Genomic DNA, 21,763 nt, shown 5'->3' on the forward strand with positions numbered 1-21,763 from the left:
TGCTCAGTATTAATCTGATCCAGTTTGTGCCGGAATGCTGCTGCTCACTACAGTCAAATTGAAGTTTCATATGCTACATGTATAGAAATGTTATTTAATGAATCCTGTACAGCATGCATGTCTACAGAGGCTGCGATACAGCCAGAGCTGTCATTTATTCTGTATGTTATAATAATGGACACAAAAAGTATCCAGACAAACACAGAAAGTGTGTTTCATGTTCAATTTCATGTCATCTTCATTAGCTGACATTAGCAAACTGTAAGAGCCACAGTTTGCCAATTTTAAGCTCAAAATAATGTTATGAAGGCTAACGTGCATTGAAAATAAATGTTGCCTAGCTATACTAAGCTACTAAGTACACTTGCTTCGTAGCATACTGTTTTTAATTGCAGGAGCGTGACTGCGGACAGTTGCACCAGAAAGTGACTAAAAATGTAGCTTATCAAGTTATTAACTTTGTTCAAGGACAAAAGATCACTAGCAAGCTACAGTAGGTTTACAAACTGCTCCGTTACTAGCTACTCATGTGTCAGACTTCATCAGACTCTTCATCTCAATAAACAAATCCGCTGAATTCAACAACTCATTTGGAACTGCTTCTCTTTAGTGAGGTGTCTGAGATGGTGGTCATGATGATGATGATGATGATGCTCTGAGCTGGTCTTCCAGGTTTGGGTCAGTCGGTTTGAACAGAGCTGCTCTCAGCAGCAGCTTGTTGCTTTGCATCTCAGTGATTTCATGTTTCAGGTTGTCAGACACGTTAGCCGCTTCCACATTAAACAAAGCTAATGTGTTCACTTCCTGGCTGGGGCTCCACCTGTGGCGAGACCTCTTTACTTTTCAAATGGTAGTTGGCTTGTTTAGAGCCAAAACGATTCCCCCTCTGTTAAACTGTGGTAATCCCATGCAGAAAAATGGCTAGTTGGCTGGTATTTGTTGTCTTGTCATTGCAAGACCAGGGAGAAAAACTGGAAAGTTCTTGCAGAGTCCTTCAGTGTTTTTCAGTATCTTATGTCAAACAGTAATTCACTCTGTGACGGTTCATCCAGACAAACTGACACTCTGGAACAGTTTGACTTTGTCTGCTGCTTCTGACGGCTGGCTCTGCTTCACTGATTCTCCTTCTGAAGGAGGTTTCAGCTTCTTAGCTGTCAGCTCGCTCAGCACAAACCTGCCTGCAGAACAGCGTCTCTGTCAGGATGTGGTCTGTGGAAGCTGCTTGTTGAGCATCATCCTCCAATGAGGAGCATCAACTTCATCCAGGAGCGTTTGTCCTGCAGCTTGCCAGGTTAGCATGTTTGTAGCTGTGATGACACTTCAGTTTGACCTTTTTCATCACTGTGAGCTCGTCCACACAAACTAACTGAGACATTCTGGTTTGTTCTGTAGGTCTTGGGGATACAGTCGGACAGAAAGTTGATGATGTTTGTACTTTCTCTTGGACACACATTAGATTTCATCCAGATATTTCTCGCAGACTCATTCTGGCTGGCATGGTGACTAACCAAAGACTGTGTGCTAGGTGCACCAAGATAATGAAGTTATCATTACTGTTTTTGAAAGTAAATTAATTATTATTGAAAACAGTACAAACCTCAGAACTGAGGTTAGCAGTGAAAGTCAAATTCTGAGGCAACAAAAAGAGAAGTTTCACTGTGAAACAGACCTTTTGTTCTCAGCCTTCTCCGGAGGTAGAAGTTTCAGAAGGAGATCAGTTTCATCTTTGTGGGCCCAGCTGGCCCAAGACATGGTTAGCTTAGCTTAGCATAAAAACATAGCTGATTTCACAAAATGTCTGACTGTTCCTTTCAGTTGATGTTTAAAGCGTGTTGATTGGAAGTGGCAGTTGGCAGATTCACCAAAGAAAAAAGTAATTGTTAATTACAACTCGTAATCACGATCTTGTTTACGTTGTGTCAGATTCAGACTGCAGGATGTCAGATGGCCTCTGTGATCAGTTCTTGCTGTGAGTCAGCCGAGTGACCAGACAACATGTTGATCCCTGACCAATCACAGCTGACTGTCTGTAACACCTGCGTGACATCACTGTGAAGGAGGAGCTAGGGAGCAACTTCCTAGAACCAGAATCTAAACAAATATGGTGTTTGAGGTGATGTGCATGATACTGATTGACTGTTGAAAAGCCTAGGAAAAGAGAGTCGTTCCACATCGTTCCTCTTTCACAGGTTTACAGGTGAGGAGTGCTCTGTACTCCTATTGGTCAGTGTCACCAACACATCCTGGATTTGTTGTGGAATGCAAAGCTGAGGCGGTCATATTTGGTTTTGATGTTATGAGGCGTCTGTTTGTGGTGTCAGATGATTGGCTACACATGGTCTACTTCTGACTGATATTGTGATTTCTGAATGTGGCTTTATGAGGTTTGTCCTTATTATCAAATACTTTTCATGTAATTATCATCTTCTTATTCGTTTTTATAGATTTTTTTTGTAATTATGAGTTAGTTATCTCATTATCACAGAACTCATAATTATGAAATAGTTGAGATAAGACCTTAAAAGGTGGTAATTATGAGACTTTTTTTGTAAATATGTGATAATGTCTCCATTTTTCCCCTCTGTGAATACACTGTGTTTATGTAGTATTGTATTGTCATGAATCTGACTGATGGGGACGAGTCCTAGATGGTGAAATATGCAATCTGATGTTTAATGTTTATTTATTTAACATTTATAATAAGAGTCCTATTCTGTCCCTCCCCGTCCTGACACCAACGTTACAAAGGAGAATACGTTTTCTGCTGCCTGGAAGTCTTTGTTTTTGAGTTTATGTAGTTTTATTGTGTAATATGACCTGATGGAAGAGTCATCAATACCTCTGTGATGTCTGTTTCCATTCTGTGCTTTACTGCCGGGACTCAGAGGAGCCTGAGCCGGACCAGCACAGCCTACAACCAGGAGGAAACCACCATCAACAATAAACATGTGAGGAGAAACTCAGTTTGTTGTCTTCTCTGCCTTTAGTCCTTCCATCACGTCACCGCGAGGTTCATATTTTATACACTGCAGCTATGTCAAAGGGTTAAAGATGCATTATGGAAAATTTGCATTTGTTCGTAATTTGTATTTTCATTAAATTACTGAAATGTTACAACTGAGGCCATATGAGGACAGATATTAGAAGGCCTGAGTTTAATATTTAATACTTAAAATTTCAATCTTTATTTTGTGTTCCAAGTCCAAACTGAAATGATCTCCTTGTTATTCTGTACATTTAACAGCATCAGACGATATTAATGATTGAGATTTAGATGTTATCTGCTCTTAATTTTTTGTTTAATAGAGCTGTCAATCAATTTCAGAGAGATAAAGTGTCCAATCCTATGGTTTGGATGTTTACCTGTATTTTTACCTGTTCGATCAAAACTGTTCAAACCTGAACACTTGTGAGTTTTCAGAGGAAAAGCTCGGTCTTTGAGAGGCAGATGAACAGTTTTACTTCAAGTTTCGAATGAGTTTTTCATTGCACTGAAGTTATGAGCATCATTTCAACATTAAACACACCTCGGCACCTCGGGACAGAAGATGTGACACTGCCTCACTGTGCTCAGGTGAGATCACCTGTGAAGCCTCTGTGCACAAGTGGAACTACCTGTCTGTGAAAAGTGAAAAAGGTACAGTAAAGAATACTTATGGTGATTCACAATCATGAAAACCTGACTTTTAAAATGAAAAATGTAATACATAAAACGTTTTAATAGTCAATATGTTGTTACAATGTAAAATCAACATGAAGCCAACTCCCTTAAATACCATTAATTTATCCAATATGAATGATGCATTGAAGGTATTTAATGGATACTATGCCATAGTATATTTAAGTCTGTAAAAGTTTCCAATAATTTGTACAAATCTGTTACACTTGTTAAATATTTGAATATCACATAAGAATGAAGTCAAATCTTCATGAATCAACGGCTGAAGTCCTAACTTATTATACTCACTAAATCCTTAAATACATCATTCATTGATTTGTCAAAAATTTACATTCATGTGGAGGTTAAGGGGAAAGTCATAGCCAATCTTCACTGAAGTAGATTTTAAGGGCTTTACTATGAAGCCCTTAAAATCTACTTCAGTTGTTCAGCAAAGGCTTTTTTAATTAATGTGTTTAGTTTTCCAAATTAAAGGACCAACAGATGATCTGTGATTTTGATTCACATTAAGATGTTAAATGTTAGTTAAGGGTTAATTAAGGGATTAATGATCAATAGTTCAATGTGTTTTACTGATACGTTTCTATGACTCTGTGGTTGCATCTGCAGTCTTTTACTCAGTGGTCTGCTGGGGCTGTGGAAGCTCTGAGAGGGACAGAAAGGGACTGAACAGACTGGTCAGGAGAGCTGGTTCTGTCCTGGACTGTCCTCTGGACACCAATGAGGATGTAGATGAGAGGAGGATGTTAGCCAGGCTGACATCAATCATTGACAACCCCTCCCACCCCCTGAATGACACAGTGGGGGCCCTCAGCAGCTCCTTCAGTACAGACTGCTGCATCCACCCTGTATATGTGTGTATATATATACATATATTATATAGTCCTGTGAATAAAATGTACATATATTCAGCTTTTATTTTGTATCATGGATTTTTTGTATTTCTCTATTCTTGTTGATCATCCCGACCAGCAGGTGGTGGTAGTGAGACACACACACACACACACACACACACACACACACACACACACGGGGTGGGGGGGGGGCAACAAAAATTTTTGACAAAGTTAATAATGAAGCAAACATAAAGTCTCCGAAGATTCCAGAGAAAATGTTTTTTATTTATCAAACTGAACTTTATTCAAGACGTAGAACAGGTTTAGCTGTCCCCACCCCCTCCACACACACCTGTGGATCGCTCTCCAGGAGGAGGACAGGTGTATCGAACAGATGGATGTACTGATTGATCAGTGATTAGCCCTCACTGCACAGCTCCGTGTGAGAGGGGACCGGTGAGTCGGGGAGATCACACCCGGCAGACGGTGTGTTCTCGGCGGGCAGGATGCCATGTGGATGCGGGCTGCCGTCCCGCAGGATGCACCGCCGTCTTCGAGCCGCTGATTAGCACCGCGACAGGCCGGGGAGGGAGACCTGGGCAGCCCGCAGACCCGATGACTCTCTCTGATTTTTCCTCTCGGAGCCTGGAGCAGCCGGCCAGACGCTCTCCTCCGCGTCCGCCCAGCCGCATTTCTGTCGGCGGCTGGCCGTCGGGTCCCCGCGCCCGGTCCTCTGTCTCCCCGTCGGTTCAGCATCTGGACCCGGACCAGGTGGAAGTCAGGAGGGTAGCTTTCCAGAAAAGGGCGCCGTCGCAGATTCGTTAATATAAATACTTACTGAACATACACGAAATAAAAAACATAATTCCAGATTTAAAGTAATTTTGAAGCGGGTTTGGCTGGTGTTTTAGCCGCTGTCTCTGGTTTCATCCTCCGCCTTTGTCCTCATGTTTTCCCCCGGAGTTCCTCCCCCTGCGGCGCTGGGCGGAGTTTCATACCGGACTAGACGCTCCTTTTGTCGGATCCGTTTCGACCTGACTCCCCGGGGTTTACGGCTGAAAAAAACACACTTTGAAAGTCCCAAAATAATCCAAACGACCACAGTGGTGTGCAGTATTAACCCCGGCTTCTTCCCGAACCTGAAGGTAAGTAGTTGGCTGTGATTTTAAACAGATTTCTGAGGTTTTCTGCTCGTTTGTCCCCGAGTCACCACAACATTCATGGCGGCTTCTCAGTGAAGGCTTCTGGGGTAGCAGCAAGTCATCCAGTCCGCTCAGAACCGAAATCATCAAATTCGGCTATTTATCAGTTGACTGATTCACACCAGACGAACATTTGGCCGTTTTAATCTGGTGATTTTTCATCTAAAGTCACATATGTCGACGCATTTGTCAGTTAAGCAGTTTTGCTAAATGAAGCGATTCTGGACTACACGTGTCAAACCGAGCCGTCGGTCGGCGTCGAGGGGCTTTTAGGCTTATTTCGTGTTTGTATTTTCTAAGTTTCATTCGCAGTTTAATCATTTAACCATAAAAGGTTAACGTTAGCTGCTGTCTCGGGTAGCTCTTTGCGTGCCAGCGGAAGCTACGTGGTGACTCCTGCCGGAGGACGGACGCCATTACCGGGGCAGCTGGAGCCTGACGGCCCGCTGCTTTCAGTTAATCGCGACCCCGATAACATTTCTGCTGTACCCACACATCTGAGTTCCGAGCGCCATTTAGAAATCCTGAAATGACCAAACCGGGCGAACACAAGTCACACAGGCAGAACACGAGTCGAGCCAAGCGGGAACCGATCCAGTGTTTTGGTGATTTCGGCACGTGAACGGTCGCCAAACAACACTTAATTTAACCAACTGGTCTGGAGTCGGTCCTGCTCTCTACCGCCCTCCGTGCTCTGCTCAGGAGAGTTCAGACAGTTTCTAAAAGGATTTCTGAACTAAAATAACAGCTGCATGGTGGTGTTGGATCTATGCCGAACTGAAGAGTTGCTCATAAAGACTGTCGAGGCGCTCTTACATTAGATGTTTGTTCACTATACGCACTTTGGACGTTGTTTGACTTTAAGTCGCGCATTTTTCAACGCAATTCGGTGAAACGTTGGAGTCCAGCCCGCCCTCTGGCTGACCTGTTCAGCAGCTGGCTGGATCACATTTACACCGTGAGGCTAAAACGTACCAACACTGGAAGTCCACACATGAAGCTGGAATGTTCGGCCCGCACTCTGACCTTGTCAGCAGGCCGCGGTGACGCACCACAGCCGGGGAAAGGTCGCCTCGGCCGGTCAGTCGGGGGTCAGGACAGGCGCGGATCAGCGCGCTGGGGGCGGGCAGGAGGAGGCGGATCAGCGGCTCGGGAAAGTCTGTTATCCGTCCGTCATCACTGTGATTTCAGTATTAAACACATCATGTGATAATCACAGCCGAAGTCCCGTTTGAATCAACTAATCACAGTTTCTTCAGTGGCAGAAGGGAGTAAAAGTACCACCACAGAGTAGAAATACTCCACATTTATTTGACTTTACTTCCTTGTGTTCATCACTGTGATGTTGCTGCTGGTAAAATTGGAGCTCGTTTAAATCTGAATTCATTTAAATTCTGATCTGTTTCATCTGTAAAGAAGCATCATAACTTGTTTCAATGATCTGAATCTGCAGAGTAACTAAAGCTGTTAATCAATATACTGCAACATTACAATCATTCATAATTATTCTTAATAATATAATATGTAGTAGAAGTAGCAGTACACTACTTGCTGCTTGTTGCTAAATTGTGTGTGTGTGTGTGTGTGTGTGTGTGTGTGTGTGTGTGTGTGGGCGGGCGGGCGGGCGGGCGCGCGCGCATCAGTGGAGGGAGGGGGCGGAGTCTCCTCCGTCAGTCACTGCAGGATGAACGGCAGCAGTAGCGTCTCCAGAGCTCAGAGCACCAGGATCAGAAGTGAGCCAGGTAACCACAAACATTCTGTGACCTCATCAACTCCTGACAGACTCACCTGTCAGACTCACCTGTCAAAGCAGCATCAGCGCTGAAACCTGACAGTGTATGAAGCTGCTTCCATCACTGAGCTGCCATTCATAAGACTGTCACTTTATTACACCAGGGTCTCAAACATGAGGGGCCCCTCAGGCCTGCGAGGGCCCCTCATGTACTGACCTTACTGTTAAATCTGGCCTGCTGAATCTCACAGTGTGACAGACCAACAGCGGCATGTTGGACTGTTCCTTGAAAGAAAAGCCAGAGTTCCTCGTTCCACCTGTACGAGGTGTAGACCAGGTGTAGACCAGGTCCAGCAGGGAGATGATCGTGTGTGTGTGTGTTTGTAGATGACTGGAGTAAAGAGGACTGTCTGACTCTGTTGGAGAGGATTCGCAGTCTGCTGCCGGATGGAGACGCCATGAAGTATAAAACAACAGAGTCGCACTTTGACTGGGAGAAAGTTTGTTTCGGCAGCTTCACTGGAGACATGTGTCGCCAGAAGTGGCAGAAAGTCTCAACTGAGGTACAAACTGTTGTTACAGCTACAGCAAACATCCCATAATTTACGTTTTTAAAAGTGCATCGAGTTTAAGATTCAGGAAGATTTGGTAAATTTTAAACACATTAATTTATTTAATTAAAACTCTGAAATCTTCAATCTGAGCTGAAAACAACGAGAACTTTGATGGCTCCTTAAGCGCATCGTCGGGTTAAAGGTTAAAGGTTAATGAAGTGCTTTTATGACCTTTTTTATTTTCGGCATTATTTTGAGGTTATTTTTAATTAATTTAACTCGTCTTTTTGATATTGAGAGTAAGTTTGTTAAACCAGTTCAGGATTTGCATCAGTATCTTTATTCATATTTTGTGTTGCTATAGTAACATCTTCATGTCATCAGCAAATAGCAGCAGAAAAAGATCTTTGTGAACCAGAAGCAGGTTGTTGACCAAAGGACCAGATCAGATCCCAGAGGACCTTTCTGATATGTGATCATGAAAAGATTCCAGCTCCCGACAAATAAAAGCTTAACAAACACAGCTTCTGTTATTATTGGTAATCAATCAGACCGTGATGTTTATTGATCCATCGCTGGAGGCCGTCATGGTTTTGTGTTTCAGGTTCGTAAGTACAGAACGATGACGGAGCTCATCATAGACGCCATGGAGTTTGTGAAGAATCCGTACAAAGGCAAGAAACTGAAGGTGAGACCCCAGACTGAGACTTCACTAAACCAGGTGCTGCTGATCCTGGATCTGCTCAGGAAGCCAGGTTTCACATAGTAATATGACAATCTAGCAGAAACCCTGACCCAACCTCTCATGTTCAGACTCATCCAGATTTCCCAAAGAAACCTTTGACTCCGTACTTCCGCTTCTTCATGGAGAAACGAGCCAAATACGCTAAAATCCACCCAGAGATGAGCAACCTGGACCTGACCAAGATCCTGTCCAAGAAGTACAAGGAGTTACCAGACAAGAAGAAGGTCCGCACACACGCTGCAGCTGATTGGCTGAAAACATGTCAGCTGACTGATTAACAGATATGAATGTTCTCAATAGAAGAAGTCAGATGAAATATTACGAGGATCTACTTGTTCCCTTCATGGTTTTCAAAGTCTGATTCTAAAAGCTGCTTCCAATAATAACCTCCAAATATACTCTTTTATTTCCGCAGCAAAAGTACATCACAGAGTTTCAGCGAGAGAAGGAAGAGTTTGAGAAGAACATGGCTCGATTCAAGTAAGTTCAGCTAACAGCTGAGAGATCCAGCTTCAGCCTCAGGCACACTGACGGTTTCCTGTTCACCTTAAACCAAGTTCATCTGTTACCGCTTCACCAGAAGATGTTGAAAGAAAGTTTATTTGTTGGTGTTTACTGATTAGCAAGTGTTTAGCATTCGGTGTGTGATGGCAGCATTAGCGTTAGCATGGCTAACAGTAGATGACCTGCAGGGAGGATCATCCAGAGCTGATAGAAGAGAGGAAGAAGTCCGACCTGCCGGAGAAACCGAAAACTCCTCAACAGCTGTGGTACAACCATGAGAAGAAGGCCTACATGAAGCTCCACCCAGAGGTGCACACACACATCCAGACACGCACGCACACGCACACACACGCACACACAGAGTTTTTCTGAGCGAAGCTCTTTTTTTGTTTCCAGGTGAGTCAGAAGGAGCTGAAGGAGGCTCTGAGGAGACAGTGGTCCCAACTGCCTGACAAGAGGAGACTCAAGTGGATCAGCAAGGCCCTGGAGCTCCAGAAAGACTACGAGGTAACGGGACAGACTGGACCAAACCGGACTGAAAAAGACCAGAGCAAACCAGACTCGAGTGAAGCAGACAGAACCAGATTTTACTGAAACAAACTATACTGACCTCACTGAACTGGACTGAACCAGAGTCAGACTGGAATTGAGTTATCAAGGTTTAACTGGACAAGACTGAACCAGACTGAACCAGACCATACTGACCTGAATCACACTGGACCAGATCAGTGGAGGCGAAGGTTGACTGTCACATATTATTAGAGTGAAGACCTGAGACCAGGTGTAGACCAGGTCCAGCAGGGAGATGATCGTGTGTGTGTGTGTGTGTGTGTGTGTGTGTGTGTGTGTGTGTGTGTGTGTGTGTGTGTGTGTGTGTGTGTGTGTGTGTGTAGGGCAGTATGAGGGCATATCATGAAGCTCATCCAGATGTGAACTCTGATGATCACGTTCGGTCCGTCCTCACCAAAGCAGAGAGACAACTGAAGGACAAGTTTGATGGACGGCCGACAAAACCACCACCGTGAGTCTTAATTAACACTAAGCTAACGAGGACGAGACAGTGGAGCAGGACACAAACCAAGTCAGACTGAACAGAAACTAATCAGCTGGTGAACAAACTGGTCACCTGACTCAGAGGATACTAAAGCGTACTAATTAGCTATTAAAAAAAGGACACTAAGACGCTGACAAGATTTATTTATCCTTAGCAGGGGAAGTTTGGGCATTACAACAGCATGTAATAGCAGTGGGAAGAAAAATAGTAGCAGAGAGAGAGAAATTCAAAAAATAAAATAAAAAGTTAGACTATATATGAGAACATAATATACAAGCAAAATGAAATTTGACTGATGTGAAGCTGGAGTTGAATAATCTGACAGCTGTTGGGATGAAGGACCTGTGGTAGTGTTCCTTCTTACAGGGTGGATGCAGCAGTCTGTTACTGAACGAGCTGCTGAGGGCCCCCACTGTGTCATGCAGGGGGTGGGAGGGGTTGTCCATGATGGATGTCAGCTTGGCTAACATCTCTCACCTACATCCTCAGTGGTGTCCAGAGGACAGTCCAGGACAGAACTACACAAGCTAGATACTAATGAGCTAACAAACATGAAGCTGACAAGCTAACAGACAGGAAGCTGAAGATAACAAGCAAAAGACTCTCCAGCATAACAGACGAACACTAGTGAACAAGATGCTAACAGTACTGGTGAGCTAACAGGTTACTAATGAGTTCCTGTGGAATTAGCTAATTATTTGCTAATCCCGTCTATTCTGTCCTGTTTTCTAAAATTTGTTTGAAATTAGAATCTAGCCAGCGAACAGATGCTAAACGTGTGTGTAAAGACTTCAGTGTATATTTTTTTAGAGTGGAAATGACAAACAGCTCTGTGTTTGTGGCTAGCAGAAATGGCTAACACTGCCGTGTTTTTGGATAGTAACGGGTACTCTCTGTACTGTGCGGAGCTGATGGTGAACATGAAGGACGTCCCCAGCACAGAACGGATGGTCCTCTGCAGTAAACAGTGGAAAATGATGACACAGAAAGAGAAGGACATGTTTCAGAAACGCTGCGAGCAGGTCAGTGTCAGCACGCTAACATCACACCTGGAATCACCTGCGCTCGCTTCATGGCCCCTCTGTGTGTGTTTCCTCAGAGAAAGAAGCAGTACGACATCGACCTACAGAGGTTTCTAGAGGTACGTGTACATCCAACCATCGGCTCCTCCCGGTTCATTTACCGACACAAAGCGATTCTGCTGAAGCTTCAGTTTCAAACCTTTGTTCCACTAAAACGCCTCCATCAGAATATCTGCATCTAAGTCACCAAACACTGTAACTGAATATAAAAACAACACAGCAAATTCACAAAGTGTTGACCAAATGAATCTTTGTTGAGTTCTCGGTCCTGTTTCAAGTGGTCTAAACCCATCCAGAAGTCTTAAAGGGGACTTTAACACACACACACACACACACGCTGGCTTGTTTCCATCGTTAACGTTGTGTTTTCCAGAGTCTTCCGGAGGAGGAACGAGACCGCGTCATGACAGAGGAAAAACTGGGCGGGGCCAAACTGACAGGGAGCGTTGCCTCCAGCCCGCACAGAGCCAGGTCTCCTTCTGTCAAGGTGTGACAACTCTTCTTCTTTACTCACATTATTTTTATTTCTATGAACATCTGGAATTTTGACTCAAATACCGATAAACTAACCTGTCAGGTGTTTTTGTTTTGTTTCAGGAGCAGTGTCGGGAGGCGGAGCCAGAGCCATGGGTACCTGCCGGACTGCCAAAAGAGAGACGGGATGGAAAGAAGACGGCAAAGCTTCCAGAGCGGCCTAAAACAGCTGAGGAGATGTGGCAGCACAGTGTGATTGGAGACTACCTGGCTAAATACAGAGTGAGCTTCATTCTCATCATTTCAATGTTTCAGACTTTATCATAAGTTTAAATAATGAGTCCAACCTCACTTAATGAAGCTGCTTCACAGTAAAATGCTAATGTGCAGCAACAGGAGGAACGCCAGGCACGATGACTAAAACAATAATGCTAACAAGGTTAGCATCCACACTAATGAATGCTTATGACGTGAGCGTCTACACTGATGAACACTAATGACGTTAGCATCCACACTGATGAGTGCTAACGGTGTTAGCATTCACACTGATGAACTCTGATTTGTGTCCACACTGATGAATGCTAACAAAGATCTACTCTGATGAACAATAGAGACGTGAGTCTCCACACTGAAGAATGCTAGCAATGTTAGCATCCACACTGATGAATGCTAACAAACGTCCACGCTGATGAATGCTAGCGTTCTGTGAACTGTGGCATCAAGCACTGTTGGCTGCAGCTGAAGGAAAGTGGACCTTGTTGACCTGTTACTGCTGCACACTGTGAAACAGAAAGAAAACTTCTTCAAAGATGACAGGAGTTTGCAGAATCCAAAACTCAGTTGTCGTCTTTTGAAGACAAATTTGATATACATGTTTAATACGTTGTGTAGGGCAGCAGCCAAGCGTCCCCGTCTCTGTTAATAATAATAACAAAGCAGTCAGCAGATGGTTCTGAGGGTGAGGCCGATGGTATCCCAGAAGTCCTTCTTCTTGCGCTATAAAGACTCCTTTATCAAACAGTGGTCCAGTTTTTAGAACCTCAGTGAGTCTCTCCACTGTCATTAGCCACGATGGACGCAATTCCCTGTAAATCTGGTTGGATCTTGATTGGCTGTCAGTGTTTCTATCATTCATTGGATCGCTCTGAAAGTAATCTCAGTGATATCGGTCTTCTCTGTTGTTGTTATAGTCCACTTGAGTTAGGCTGACTTTAAAAATGATGCAGTTACAGTTATTGTTGTTGGTGTGGATGGCCCATAAAACCCTCCTGCAGCAGCATCTTTTTCAGATCAGTTTCCCCACATTGACCCACAGTCGGCCATCATGGTACTTGTTCCACAGAGTGACCGCAGGAAGGCGCAGGCCGGCATGGAGGCGACCTGGAAGTCTATGGAGAAGAAGGAGAAGATTCTTTGGATTAAGAAGGCAGCAGAGGGCCAGAAGCGATATGAGGTTCAGTACCAACCTGTGGTCAGAGAGCCCCCCCACCCCCCCCCCCAGTCAGTGTCACTTGATTCTCTTTATGTTATGAGTTGTACTGACTGTTGATTGGTGTCTGGCAGAGGGAGCTGTCGGAGATGAGGACTCCACAAGCAGGTCAGAGTCAGAGGAAACCCAAGTTTGACGGAGAACCAAAGAAGCCCCCAGTGTGAGTCGACTGTTTTCATTAAACATCTGCATCTGTTGGGTCTAACTGATAATATGAAACAGAAGGGAATGTATCATACTCATCTTCATTCTGCCACGGGGGGGAATGCTCTGCTTGTATATCCTTATATCACAGTGGTCGTGGGGACTTGTTTTGGCGGAACATTTGCACGCGGCAAGGCGAGGCATTAAAATGGCACAAAGTAACTGCTGCTAGCCTCTTTACATTCATACCGACCAGGTCAGGCTAACTTGCTGTTGTTAGCATTGTTAACCTGTTTGACCTTTTTCATCACTGTGAGCTCGTCCACACAAACAAACTGATTACACCTGTTTATTCGTGTGTGTTGGAAAGAGCGACACTTTGACAGTCATCATGACGTATTGACCTGACATCAACCACTACATGCATGTTGCATTCAGGGACCGCTCAGAAGACCATGTGTACAGTATTCTATTTGATGTTATTTTCTTTTTATGCTGAAAAAAGTAATTGCTGGACCACTGGACTAAGTGGTCTTGTTAGCCGTATGCAGCTCTGAGGCCAGAGGTTCCCCACCCCTGATCAAAGATGTCAGCTTACATGACAGAGGACAAAGAAATCCAGCAAATATTTCATCCATCCATCTTCTTCCGCTTATCCGGGGCCGGGTCACGGGGGCAGCAGTCTAAGCAGGGATGCCCAGACTTCCCTCTCCCCAGACACTTCCTCCAGCTCTTCTGGGGGGACACCCGAGGTGTTCCCAGGCCAGCCCAGTGACATAGTCCCTCCACCATGTCCTGGGTCTTCCCTGGGGCCTCTTCCTAGTGGGGCATGCCCGGAACACCCTCCCAGGAAGGCGTCCAGGAGGAATCCGATAAAGATGCCCGAGCCACCTCAGCTGGCTCCTCTCGACGTGGAGGAGCAGGGGCCCTACTCTGAGCTCCTCCCGAGTGACAGAGCTCCTCACCCGGTCTCTAAGGGAGCGCCCCCCCACCCTGCGGAGGAAACTCATTTCAGCCGCTTGTATCAGAGATCTTGTTCTTTCGGTCATGACCCAAAGTTCATGACCATAGGTGAGGGTGGGAACGTAGATTGACCGGTAAATCGAGAGCTTTGCCTTTCTGCTCAGCTCCTTCTTCACCACGACGGACCAGTACAACGACCGCATTACTGCTGCCGCCGCACCGATTTGCCTGTCGGTCTCACGCTCCATCCTTCCCTCACTCGTGAACAAGACCCCAAGATACTTGAACTCCTACACTTGAGGCAGGATCTCTCCTCCAACCCAGAGGGGTCAAGCCACCCTTTTCTGGTCAAGAACCATGGCCTCAAAGCAGAGATGAGATCCTGCGGTCCCCAAACCAGACTCCCTCTGGCCCTTGGCTGCGCCGAGAAATTCTGTCCATAAAAATAATGAACAGAACCGGTGCCAAAGGGCAGCCCTGCCGGAGGCGTTCTTGAATGTTTCTGTCACTGCGTGTTGACAGGTCTCTTCATGTTCGCCTGCTCGTCATCTGAGCTGCTTCTTGTTGATTTTTGTTATTTATTCCAGCAAATATTCACATAAAAAAAAAAAACAGGGTCCACAGAAATGACTTTAAAAGCCCTAAAAGAACAAAGAAGACTTACAAAACGGTGGAACCAGTGCATGTGTGCTTAAGAAATCACTAAGATAAGGGATTATTCAAATGATGGTGATGAATTGATTAATCAAACAGCTGAGTTCATGTCAGAGTCCATCGGTGCAGTGACGCATGATGTCAAACAGTGAAGTCACTGGTCTGTAAACAGAAGCACCAGAGCTCGTGAAACTCTGTTTTCATCAAACTTCAAATGTTTTAAAGAGAGAACTTCCTGCTGTCGCTTCTGTCCAATAGGAGCGGGTATCAGATGTTCTCCCAGGAACTGCTGACCAATGGTGAGCTGAACCACTTCAGTCTGAAGGAGCGAATGGTGGAGATCGGGAAGAGGTGGCACAAACTGAGCCAGAGTCAGAAAGACAAGTACAAGAAGCTGGTGGAGGAGCAGCAGGTGGAGTACAAGGCCGAGCTGGAGGCCTGGGTGAAGGTAACTGTCACCAGGGCAACCACAGAGATCACCTTTACGACGTGATTTCTAATTGTGATTTGTATTACAGACTATATTTGTCCCAAATATAGTCTGTAATGAATGTCACATGAGAAGGTGTGTACTTCCTCCAGCAGCTGGAGGAGCCTGAATGGAATCTGCTGAAGTTTGTGGATTACTTAAAGCCCCGAATCTGTCTCACAGGCATTAATAAAAACTTTCAGTGGGTTGTTTTCACCTTTTAATTCTCTAACATAGGACTGTAATGGATGACTGGAAGAAATTCGATAATGTCACTGTTCTTTTAACCCTTGTAGTCTTTTCAATGTGTGAAAAGTGTTCAGTGTCCCTGATTAAACATGGGCAGTGTGAAGAGAGGCCCTGAGGACAACTGGCCTCCAGCCAATGAAAGCACATCTCACAATCTTTATCTCTTCAAACAGTCGTAATATTTGAACCATGTTTTCAGGGAGAAGTTCATCCACTTATTACCTGTTTCCGTAATGTAATGTCAAGTCTGAAACAGAATCCTCAGTTGGGCTGATGTGTAACGTCCTTCAGGCAGCTCTGAGAGTCTGAAATCTTCTTCTCAGTTTGACTAAAACAACCCGACGTCTGTCCGATCGTTATATTTCATTATCATTACAAACATTTACAAGATCAGGTGACGAAACATATTAAAATGATCATTCAGAACAACGACAAACATTTGCTTTTTAATCTTTTTTGTTCTTTGGCCGACTGACATCAGCATTAACATCAGTAGACGGACTTCTGGAAACTTGTTTTTACTTTGCTGTGATGTCATTAATGATGGAAGTCATTTGTGTTTTCAGTGTAAAATCCTTCAATCTAACTTTGACAGACAGAAAAGTCAGAGCCAATCAGAGCTCAGTGTGTTGACATTATGTCACTCTGGCTCCAGACCTCTTGTCGCCCTCCAGAGGCCACGGCACACAACTGCACACAACAACTAACAAACTAAATGCAAAGAAAGAAAAGATGGAAATGATTGAAAGAAAAAACAGAAAATGTTCATCATCTGTCTGATTCATTATTTCTTCTCTTCAGTCTTTGTCCCCTCAGGATCGAGCCGTCTACAAGGAGTTTTCCACCTCGGTGAGTCTGTTTTTCTTCATGAATAAACTGTAGTTTTAGTTTAGCTCCTCCAGAGCTCCAAACCTGGAAGTTTTATTTTAGCCTCTTTTGTTTATCTTGTTTTCTTTTAGTTTTAAACCTTTCAAATCTCAACATTTTCAGATGTTTCATTTTGTAATGTAGCTTTATGATTTATTACATTAGCAAGGCTAAACTAGTGCTAATCCACCATAATCTACAAAGCTAACATAACATTAGCAAGGCTAAACTACCAGTGATCTCATATAGGACATCAAGCTAACATAACATAGCAAGTGCTCATTCGACCCAAGCTAACAGGACACAAAACTAGCATGACACTAGTAAGGTCACTCAGTATGTTGCATTAGCATGGCTAAGCTATTGTTGAATAATATAAAATGTACACAGTCATTAAAAGTATTTGAGTGTTTGAAAGAAAAAGATTTTGATAAAAAAAACTATTTTTTTTCCAAAAACAAGTGAACGAAAGAGGAAATCGTCTTTTCACTTCAATCCTTAAGCTAATGTAACATTAGCAGAATTAAGACCGCACTGAAGTTAGCTTCAGATTCAGCACTTCAGAGTAAAGTTAAAGCTGCAGAGCAAAACTTTTGCTTTTCACTGAAAGCCGTTTGTCTAATGAAGCCGATCACCGCCAGCTCAATGTATGAGTTTTTAAATCCGCGGCGGTGATGTGTTTGACATGAACCAGCAGTGATCGGTTTGCACAGCTGAAGAACCAAAGAACCAAGAAAACTCAGCATTCAGATGAAGGATTGCAGTCAGAAGTACTGCAGGCGTACACTACCCTGTTAAAAATGTTTGAGGAAAACATTGTGAGCATCATTGCCCAGAAGGTTACGGAGATTAGCCCCCTTATAGAGTAGAAATTTGCTGAGCTGCAGTCGATGCTGAGCAAACTGAGTAACCGCATTGAAGCACTAAAAGAATAACTGGAGCCGCATTTCTGAGGGCGAAGACCGCACAACCTCACAGGAGGGCAGGGCCGCTAAACTTGAGCAAAGAGCTAAGACCTTAGCCGACAGAGCTGAGGACATTGGAAATAGGAGCTGCAGAGATTTACACAAGTCATCGGTCTTAAAGAAGGTGCAGAAGGGCGGCGGACGATCAGGTTTTTGAAACTGCCTTCCAGACCGAGCAAGGAACTATTAAGTCAGTTCAACAGGACGTGCAAACAACTTTTTTGGAGAGGAATTTGGTTCCAAACGTGCTACCCAGCTAGCTTATGCTTCACTTTCAACAGAGAGGAGTGCACCTTCAAAAAGCTCACAAGAAGTGGATGAGTTTCTGAGCAAGAGTGGACCCAGTCAATTGCTGATTTTAAGGAATAACTGAGCATCTTATACTGCACACGCAGCAGGGACCGGTTTACCAGGTGGCAGGAATAATGAACAAGAACCAAGCTGCAGTATGTGGTATATGTGACAATAAGCTCAAAGAGACATTTCTTTTTGACCTGTTTACTGCACAAATGCCGTCCTTGATCACCTCTGTGGGCAATTGCATGAATGGACTTTTCTTTTGTGATTTGCAGGTGTGTAGGTGTGGTGGCCTTGTCCCCAGATTTCTAGAGGCGTCTATCGCTTGTGTTCCTGTTTCTTTTTGTTTTTTTCACTCTCACTATGCTTGCTTTGGGTGGAAGTTGTGTCGAGTTTACTTGCTTATCAAATAATCCTTTTTTTCTTACTTAATAGTAAAAATGGAAACACTCAGTTACCATTTTTACAACTTTTCTTCCCCCTCCCGATACCACTTTTGACAGACTGTGGTTTGATCACATTGGTGCTATTGGCCAGCTGGGTGGAGATGGGAGGGTTGTAGAGAATGAGCATCGGCACTGGGACGGACACGCCTGCAGCTGGTATGTTAGTTTCCCTCGGCGGTGGAGGAATACATCTCAGCTTCGCTCATCCAAGGACATTTAATGCCATTCAATGGTTGTTATTTGGGCTCTGTTTTGTTTTTGGGACTTTATGTGTCAGAATACCAAAAGGTGGTGGACAGTTTTGTGGACTTGTGTGAGCTGAGCTACCTGCAGCTTAACGTCAACAAAACAAAGGAGCTTGTGGTGGAATTCAGGAGATCCAGGACTCCTACTAATACAACTTCCATTAGGGGAGAGATGGTGGAGAGTACAAATACCTGGGTGTCCACCTGAAGAGCAAACCGGACTGGACCAGGATACTCTGCGGCTCTTGGCAAAAAGGGCCAGAGCAGGCTCTTTTTCCCGTGGAGACTCCGGTTTGCCAATTTTAAGCACCATTTCCTGTGATGTGGTCCACTGGGACAGGAGCCTGAGAGTGGCCGACACCAGTAGACTCAATAAACTGATCCAGAAGGCTGGCTCAGTCCTGGGGGTGGAGCTGGACTTCATCATGGATGTCTCTCACCCTCTACATGGTGCTCTCAGTTTTTCACAACAGTGAGACGTCCTAAAACAGATGGTCGCTTGCTCAGCAAACCAAGTTAAGGTTCCCTTAACATGCGAATGGAATCTGCCCATCAGAAGCTAACTTCAATGTCGGAGTGTATAGCATAATGATCTGTGATTGGCTAACACAGCATTATGCTGACAGTAGAGCACAGGTTACTGGTTAGCGTACTTATCCTCATTCAGTGCGTCAACATGTTTGTGTGTTTCGTTCTCCATCAGAAACGTCGCAGCACCACTAAAGTTCGCAGCAGCCCCGGAGCTAAAGTCCGCGTGACGGCAAAGGGGAAGGCGGCAGGTTCGAGAGCCGCAACACAGACGGTCGGGGTGGCTAAGAGGGCCATGGCATACCGAGCCAAGGTAACTACACAACACAGAAAGGCAGAACACTCTTTGTTCTGCACCAGTGTCAGTAGAAAGGAGGAAAGCGTTCAAGTAGAAACAAAAGAAAAGAAAAGATTCAGTAACACAAATGTATGACCGGAAAGTTTCAGAAAGATAAAACAGCCCAGATATTACAGGACAGGACAGTGAGGATCACAGACCTGTATGAGATGATGCATATAGTTGCAGCTACAAAGTTCAGTGTTGGGTCCATTATATTTCACGTAATGTCCCTTTATTGCACATCAGGTCCATGATGTCCCGTAGATCAGGGAGTTTGAAGAGGAAGAGCTGACAGCAGCAGTACAAACACTGAGGGACAATAAAGTGTAGAGTGAATTATAAATGTGGAAACATAAACCCCTCGGAGGAAAAACAACGGTGGATTCATTTCTTTTTCATTCACACATTTATTTCTCAACTTTTCTGTATTTATGTTTCAGTTCAGTTTGTCAGCTGAATCACAGAAAAACCACCAGCCTGATTCTCTTGAGACTTGGTGGGAGGGTGTTTGATGGGCCGACGAAGAGGGCAGATAGTCGAATCACCTCGGTTAACATTGTTAATGCTGTACATGTCAGCCTCCAGCAGGTGGCAGCAAAGTTCAACAGTGAGGTTTTGTGTTGTAAGGCAGCCCCGCCTGTCTCTGTCTTCCAGCAGGACATGTCCGATTCAGACGAAGAGGAGGAGGAGGAGAAGAGCGACTCGTCTGACTCTGAAGATGACGAGACATCAGGATCCACAGACAGTGACGATGATGACGATGAGGTGAAAACAAATTTTTTATTTCTGTAGGCAAAGAGACAAACTGTGAGAAGTTAATTAATGAGGAACAAACCTGACATCATCTAACAGATTAAAACACTGAACAAGTGCAACATATTTTAGGTAGCCCTTAATTTCTCCCTTTAAAGGACCTTTAGGTGAAGAATTTCTTTAAATATTTAGGGTTAATTCATGCATTAATTAATAGATTTAAATTTCTTAAGAGGTTAATTAAATTTATTGAATAGCATGAATTTATTTTTAGCTTGTGTGATTTGCTACATATGTGGAGTTAATAAATGTGTATCTGAATGGATTCTAAAATATTAAGATCGAGAGATTTTTAAAGGTCCAGTGTGCGGGATTTGGTGCCATCTAGCGGTCAAGTTGTAGATTGTAAACAACTGAACACCCGTCACCCTCTACGGTGGCTGATGAAAATATGCAAGTCTCTCTCTAGAGTCAGTGTTTGGTTTGTCCGTTCTGGGTTACCGTAGAAACATGGTGGACTATGTGGAGGAGGAGCTTCTCCCTCTGTAGACAGAAAGAGCTCATTCTAAGGTAAACAAAACATTCTACGGGAATGAAAACATAACTGAATATTATATTCCATTACTGCCAATCAATCCCCATAAATCCTCTAGACTGGTCCTTTACTTGGTAAAAACCCCTTCGTGAAATTTATAAAATCCCCAGATTTTAACTAAAGCTTTGAGGGCCTTGGGGTATAAATTCATAGATGACTTAATATTTAGGTCTTTTTAAAAGGTTCTTACTTCGGGCAACCACCTGATACACCCTAACAACCACCCAGCAACGACTCTAGTTCATCATTGGTCATTTCCACCTGAAAACAAATTAACCTTTACTTTAAAAACCGTTTCCTGTCTTGTCATTGCCTCAGAACGACGACGACGATGAGGATGATGAGGACGATGAAGATCAGAGCTCCTCTGAAGAATCCAGTGACTCGGACTCGGACTAGCTCCGCCCCCTCCACCTCATTGGAGAGAACAGGCTGTGCGGGCCACGCCTCCTCACATGCGAATCATCCCGGCGGACCAATGCAAACGTCGATATGGTGACGTCATACTGCGGTCGCGCTGGTCCCGCCCCTTTGGCAGGGGGCGGAGCCTGACAGAGTGTTTCGTTACTTGTGTTTTTGTTTGTTTTTTATCAAGTGTTTGTTGGTTTTTATCTGATGGACGTTTTAGACGAGCAGAGGTTTGTTTTATTTTTTGGAGCTATGGCAGAGGCGGGGTTTGTACAGAGTTTAACAGGCAGGAGGGGGCGGAGTAGTAGTTACTGCTGAGGGAGGAGCCAGTGTTCAGCCTCCAATCAGCCGCCTGCCTGAGAAAATTATTAACAAATAAATGCACTTTTTCTCATTTCTGTTGTCTGGTTTCATTATTTGACACAACAGCTGTAAGTTCCATCAGAGGAACATCATGACTGAAACAATAATCAATATTAATCAATTCTT

At 44.2% G+C, this 21,763-nt stretch overlaps 1 protein-coding gene across 2 annotated transcripts; it reads left to right on the plus strand.

The window, feature by feature from the left end:
* The first annotated feature begins 5,098 nt into the window (after nt 1-5,098).
* On the plus strand, nt 5,099-21,662 carry ubtfl (upstream binding transcription factor, like). 2 transcript variants are annotated; one of them, XM_041948586.1, is made up of 20 exons: nt 5,099-5,660; nt 7,361-7,459; nt 7,837-8,012; nt 8,608-8,691; nt 8,817-8,972; nt 9,164-9,228; nt 9,441-9,561; nt 9,649-9,759; nt 10,146-10,273; nt 11,187-11,328; nt 11,406-11,447; nt 11,762-11,875; nt 11,986-12,144; nt 13,205-13,315; nt 13,426-13,511; nt 15,371-15,560; nt 16,632-16,679; nt 19,354-19,491; nt 20,176-20,283; nt 21,185-21,662. In XM_041948586.1, exons 2-20 carry the CDS (start codon nt 7,402-7,404, stop codon nt 21,263-21,265), a joined length of 2,118 nt encoding a protein of 705 aa, XP_041804520.1. In that variant the 5' UTR covers nt 5,099-5,660; nt 7,361-7,401; the 3' UTR covers nt 21,266-21,662. The 2 variants fall into 2 exon arrangements, with proteins under 2 accessions (XP_041804520.1, XP_041804519.1); XM_041948585.1 differs by having other exon boundaries at nt 5,159-5,660; nt 20,173-20,283.
* Nucleotides 21,663-21,763: the final 101 nt, after the last annotated feature.

The sequence above is a fragment of the Chelmon rostratus genome, chromosome 12 (assembly GCF_017976325.1).
Source record: "Chelmon rostratus isolate fCheRos1 chromosome 12, fCheRos1.pri, whole genome shotgun sequence".
Classification (NCBI taxonomy): domain Eukaryota; kingdom Metazoa; phylum Chordata; class Actinopteri; order Chaetodontiformes; family Chaetodontidae; genus Chelmon; species Chelmon rostratus.